This window comes from Sinocyclocheilus grahami, unplaced genomic scaffold, assembly GCF_001515645.1.
Source record: "Sinocyclocheilus grahami isolate Dianchi unplaced genomic scaffold, SAMN03320097.WGS_v1.1 scaffold105.1, whole genome shotgun sequence".
Lineage (NCBI taxonomy): Eukaryota > Metazoa > Chordata > Actinopteri > Cypriniformes > Cyprinidae > Sinocyclocheilus > Sinocyclocheilus grahami.
The window spans coordinates 1,076,928-1,082,978 of record NW_015505284.1 but is presented as its reverse complement, the minus strand read 5'-3'; the positions used below and the strand labels follow the sequence as shown (position 1 = coordinate 1,082,978).

Here is a 6,051-nt window from a genome sequence, read left to right as displayed (position 1 = left end):
ACTCGTTCCTCCCGAGTCACATTAAAGATTCGTTCAAAATGAACGAATCGTTCAAGAACGACCCAACACTACTTGGTTAAGGTTTATTTACTTTATGCGTCTAGTTAAGTTCTCGCTATCCTGTGTGTTTCTACTGCAGCCCTCTGTTTCCGTCTTTAGTTGTCCGATCCTCTTGACTACGTGATGTTGAGCTGTTGCAGTTTTCTTTATATAGTGTTTTCACCTGTTTATGGATTGCTTCACCTTGTTCATTTGAATAAAAGCTGCAATTAACCTAGATCCACACCTCAACTACTCTCCTTCCAGCACAAGTTAGAGATATTTTTAAGTACATAACCCAAAACCCTATGCTGACCTAACTACTTCTCAACAATAAAACAAGAAACAAGCGGATAAAAGAACAATCACAATATTTTATTCCAAAAATCTGAGGCCTGATATTAGTTTGTACGAGGACCAGACCAAAATTCAATCATCGTCCCAGTCTGCGTAACAATCTGGCACGTTCAAAGTTTGTCACCAAAAGAAGCAACAGCTCGGTTGTGAAATGCCTTTAGCTTGGTGTGGCATTGGTGTGTCACAAATGCAACATGCTAAAGTTCAAATTTATATTCTGAATGAGATGTGACCACATTCAAGGAGGGGTGGGTGGTTTTAGGTCATCAAAAACATCTATTATAAACACAATAATATCTCTTAATTTTCCAGATGCAGGAACAGCTAAATAAATTCATATAATTAAATGTATAATAAATATAGTAAATAAAAGTACAGACACATTATAGACACATATAGATATTTTGAGAAACTAGCTTTGATCATAAAAGTATCAATCTCATCCAAAGGTTTAACTGAAAACAATCAGCATTGGTAAACAGACATTAAAAAGCACTTTATAATGACACACAGAGCTCATGAACGAGTGCCATTGGAAATCTCAGGAGTGAGAACAGGCTAACATCTTACTATTACTGATTAAAGCTACAGTGGGGAAAATATGTATTTGATCCCCTGCTGATTTTGTAAGTTTGCCCACTTACAAAAAAATGAAGGGTCTGTAATTTTTATGGTAGGTTTATTTTAACGTATAGAGACAGAATACCAACCAAAAAATCCAGAAAAAAACATTATATAAAGGTTAGAGATTGATTTGCATTTCAGTGAGTGAAATAAGTATTTGATCCCCAAGCAAAACATGACTTAGTACTTGGTGCAGAAACCCTTGTTGGCAAGCACAGAGGTAAGATGTTTCTTGTAGTTGGTCACCAGGTTTGCACACATCTCAGGAGGGATTTTGGTCCACTCCTCTTTACAGATTCTCTCTAAATCCTTAAGGTTTCTTGGATGTTGTTTGGCAACTCGAAGTTTCAGCTCCCTCCACAGATTTTCTATAGGATTGAGGTCTGGAGACTGGCTAGGCCACTCCATGACCTTAATGTGCTGCTCCATGACCTTAATGTGCTGCTTCTTAAGCCACGGCTAGGCCACTCCATGACCTTAATGTGCTGCTTCTTAAGCCACTCTTTTGTTGCCTTGGCGGTATGCTTCAGGTCATTGTCATGCTGGAAGACCCATCCATGACCCATCTTCAGTGTTCTGGCTGAGGGAAGGAGGTTCTCGTCCAAGATTTTACAGTACATGGCCCCGTCCATTTGCCCCTCAATGCGGTGAAGTCATCCTTCATGCCAAAGAGCTCAATTTTGGTCTCATCTGACCACAGCACTTTCTCCCAAAGCCTTCTTGGAATCATTTAGATGTTCTTTGGACCTTGCGGGCGCTGCAGGATTTCAGTCCATTGCGGCGTAGTGTGTTACCAATGTTTTGCTTGGTGACTGTGGTCCCAACTGCCTTAAGATCATTAACAAGCTCCTCCCGTGTAGTTCGGGGCAGATCCCTCACCTTTCTCATGATCATCCTTACCCCATGAGGCGAGATCTTGCACGGAGCTCCAGACCGAGGTAGATTGATGGTTGTTTTGTATTTCTTCCATTTCCGAATAATCGCACCAACAGTTGTCTCCTTCTCACCAAGCTTCTTGCTGATGGTCTTGTAGCCCATTCAAGCCTTGTGCAGATCTACAATCTTGTCTCTGACATCCTTTGACAGCTCTTTGGTCTTGCCCATGGTGGTGGGAGAGGTTGGAATGGAAGATACAGATTGTGTGGACAGGTGTCTTATACACCTAATGAGCTGACATTAGGAGTAACTTCTTAAAGTGGCAGGACTAATCTATGTTCCACATGGGCACATAACCAGTCTGTGGGAGCCAGAATCCTTGCTGGTTGGTAGGGGATCAAATACTTATTTCCTTCACTGAAATGCAAATCAATCTCTAACCTTTATATAATGTAAGAATATAAGATTTTTTGGTTGGTATTCTGTCTCTATCCATTAAAATAAACCTACCATATAAATGACAGATTCTTAATTTCTTCGTAAGTGGGCAAACTTACAAAATCAGCAGGGGATCAAATAAATATTTTCCCCACTGTATATAGGAATATTCTATATTGTTAAATCACAGAGTTTTACCGTTGATCCACTGTACAGCCTAAACCCAGAATAGAGAGGCTGAGTGAATGTGGTCTGAACTCTTTGGATGAGGGTCATTGTGTCAGAGACACCATAGAAGGACAGAGTTCCTGCTTTGTGATCCACATACACTCCTATTCTAGAGTATCTGGAGAAAACAGGCAGATCAGTCTCCATATCATTGTTCCTGAATGAGTATCTGGAAGAGGAGCAGAACAAACTCCAGGACTGATCATTATATCCAAACAAGCACTTTGTATCAGTTCCCTTGCGACTGATGTGTTTATATGACACTGATATACCCACATCACCATTACACTCCACTTCCCAGTAACAGCATCCATTCACACTCTCTCCACACAGCACCTGATAATAAACATCAAATCTGTCCGGATGATCAGGATACCGCTGGACTGTGTCGGTGTATGTAGCCAATCTGTTCCTCTTCGACAGATGAATGTGTTTATTTACTGTGTTTGGATCAAATGTGAACTGATGAGAATCTGATGGAGATCAAATATATCAGAGTGATCAGGAAACATTTAAACATTAAGGTTTTTGTTTTAATGTAGCTGAATAGTTTATATCAAACTATTTAATTTACATTCTGGTTGGTTAGTACAGAGTCAGTATTTTGAGTCTTTGCAACTTACGTTGTAGGAAGTCCTTTCTGGTTCTCAGAATAATGTTGATGTGTTTAACTGTGAAAATGAATATAAACGGGTAATTTTCATAAATAAGAGGACATTATCGGCTATATTGTACATCCATCCAATTATCTATCTGTAATAAATACATTTCTAATGATTTCAAAATGATAGAATTATGTAGCATTTTTTCTGACAGTAAATTAATGTTTAATGCTTTACCTACCAGAAATCCTTTTGATTTCCTCTTTACAGAACTTCTCTATTTTCTCTCTCAGTTGACAGATAGATTGTCTTACATCATTAACAGAGAGAGGTGATGTGACAGTAATTCTCTCTGTAGGTTCAAGAGGTGCAGACAGATACTGAAATCCCTACAAAAAAAAAAGTCAAATATATTTAGCTTTTGTTGACTTGCCTTCAGTGACTTGCCTTTAACACACTAATCTAATCTCAAAATACATTTTATGTGACTTTAACTGCTTAGACAGACAGTAAAATCACATAAAATGTCCTGTATCACAATGCTGATGACCTTCAGGAAATGGATGTGATCATCTGTGTGTTTAAGTTGCTCCAGCTCAGCGTTTTTCCTCCTCAGATCAGCAATCTCCTGCTCCAATCGCTCCAAGAGTCCTTCAGCTTGACTCACCACAGCCCTTTCCTGATCTCTGATCAGCCGTGTCATGTCAGAGCGGTTTTTCTTAATGGAGCGAATCAGATCAGAAAAGATCATCTCGCTTTCCTTCACTGCTGCCTGTGCAGAGCGCTGTTGGTACACACATTACAATCAGTGGGATTGCAAGGTCTTCAGCACTGGAGGAGATTCCTAACTCAAACTTTTTCTCCTCTCAGTACTCACCTTATGAGACTCAACAGCATCTCTCAGCTCCTGGATGTCCTTCTCTCGCTCGTGGATTCTCTGCTGGTACTTTACCTGTGTATTTTTCAAGTGTCTCTATAGAACATACAGTAAACATGAGAAATGTTTCATAAAATGTAATATTACAAAATCATCATGTGAAATGTTGTATGACTTCTATACAGTATTGGTGGATATTCCTGAAGCATGAGAAGCAAGCAAAGACTATGTGGCTGTAAGACGTTGTTTTATCTGCTTGTCCGTTCTCTTTTTCTCTCTCGTCAAATGTTAGAACAAAAACTTTATTATAAATAATTTATGGAACAATTTATTTTTGAAACATTTTTAAAAGTTACTTGTTTCAGAACATTTAGAGAGCATTAAAAACTAATGTTACCCATAACATTTGCAAAATGATAAATCATATGTTTACTTAACATTCACGTAACCGCATAAAAAGTTTTGGAACATTAAAAAAAAAAAGTTTTTAATGTCCGGAAAATGTTCCAAAATAAAGTTTTCATAACTTAATGGGAACATTAACAAACTGTTTTAGAATATATAGAACATATTTCTGTTAACTGGTATTACTACACTTAAATCATCACTTGTAGAGTGAACTTACTTTATTTCTGTCATGACAACTCTCGGAAAGTTTAGAATGGCAATATACATGGCAATGTTAATTTGTTTGGTCTTGGCGGAATAGATCTGCTACACTGATCTGCTATATAGATCTGCTATACCAAGACTTACTGCCAATACATCCACAGACATACTGCTGCTGCACATATAAAATACTGTAAATGAAATAACTCCCATATAAAGCATGAAAATCACCCCGTAGCAGGTCTATACAGGTGCAGCTAGGGAAGGTGGAGAATTTCTAAAGAGCACTGCAACTGCTACAGCAAGCACTAGCCAAGAATGCAGCACTAGCTGCTGATGCAACTAAAACCAATTGGCTTGAGGCAGTGTGAGTAAATGAAGAATGAATTTTCATTTTTGGGTGGAGTATCCCTTTAAAGCACTAATATGTAATTTCAGTTCATACCTCTTTCTCTGTTCTCTCTGTTGCAGCTGAGACAGTGTCATGGTTTTTATGCTTATACATTGTACACAGCATACAAATACAGTGCTGGTCAGTGCGGCAGAAAACCTCTAGCAGTCGACCATGTTGAGGGCAGATCATCTCCTGAAGTCGTCCAGTGGCATCCATCAAATAGTGTCCCTTGTCTTTAAAAAAACTCTCATGCTGTTCAAGGTGGCTTTGACAGTAAGAGTTCAGACACACTAAACAGGACTTGACGGCTTTGAGTTTTGTTTCAGTACAGACGTCACACTTTACTTCTCCAGGTCCAGTGTCAGTGGGAACTGCGACTTGTAGTTTAGTCTTCTTGAGTTTCTCCACCACTTCAGCCAGCATGGTGTTTTTATTTAAAGCAGGTCTTGGAGTGAACTTCTGTCTGCATTGAGGGCAGATGTAGAAAGTCTTCTGATCCTGATGATTCCAGCAGTCCGAAATACATGTCATACAGTAATTGTGTCCGCAGGGAATAGTCACTGGATTCTTTAGAAGATCAAGACACACTGGACAAATGAACTGGTCCCGAGTCCATAAAATGCTGGCTTCTGCCATTTCACCACATGTGCACAGAAACAGAAGAAACACATAAGAGTTCAGCAACTTCGCTCGATAAGTTTCGTTATCTCAGAACTGTAAAGGACTGAAATGTTTCCTGGTTCTTTGCTTGTGTGTGGTGTGCAAAAAGGTGTGCCTGTAAACTGTGACTCACTTGTTTCTGTACATTCCCAGATTTAAAGGGATAGTTCACCCAAAAATGTAAATTCTGTCATCATCATCTACTTAGGTTTGTGTGTGTGTGTTATAACATAAGAGAAGATATTTCAAAGAATGTGAGTAACCAAACAGTTGTTGATCTCCATTCACTTACATAGATTTATATATATATATATATATATATATATATATATATATATATATATACA

The 6,051-nt window shown here is 38.6% G+C and overlaps 1 protein-coding gene across 1 annotated transcript; it reads right to left on the bottom strand.

The window, feature by feature from the left end:
* Positions 1 to 438: 438 nt before the first annotated feature.
* Positions 439 to 5,791, bottom strand: LOC107588536 (tripartite motif-containing protein 16-like). The gene is made up of 7 exons (XM_016276673.1): positions 5,096 to 5,791; positions 4,042 to 4,137; positions 3,715 to 3,948; positions 3,406 to 3,553; positions 3,186 to 3,233; positions 2,492 to 3,035; positions 439 to 982 (listed from the first exon to the last, which is right to left on the bottom strand). Exons 1-6 carry the CDS (start codon positions 5,678 to 5,680, stop codon positions 2,506 to 2,508), a joined length of 1,641 nt encoding a protein of 546 aa, XP_016132159.1. The 5' UTR covers positions 5,681 to 5,791; the 3' UTR covers positions 439 to 982; positions 2,492 to 2,505.
* Between the last annotated feature and the right edge of the window lie 260 nt (positions 5,792 to 6,051).

Excerpts from the sequence above, each read along its gene's own strand:
- LOC107588536 (XM_016276673.1), bottom strand. The coding sequence starts at position 5,680 with ATGGCAGAAGCCAGCATTTTATGGACTCGGGACCAGTTCATTTGTCCA. Across the intron at positions 3,949-4,041 it reads ATGCTGTTGAGTCTCATAAG|CGCTCTGCACAGGCAGCAGT; the intron begins GTGAGTACTGAG and ends GTGTACCAACAG. Across the intron at positions 3,554-3,714 it reads ATCACATCCATTTCCTGAAG|GGATTTCAGTATCTGTCTGC; the intron begins GTCATCAGCATT and ends TTTTTTTTGTAG.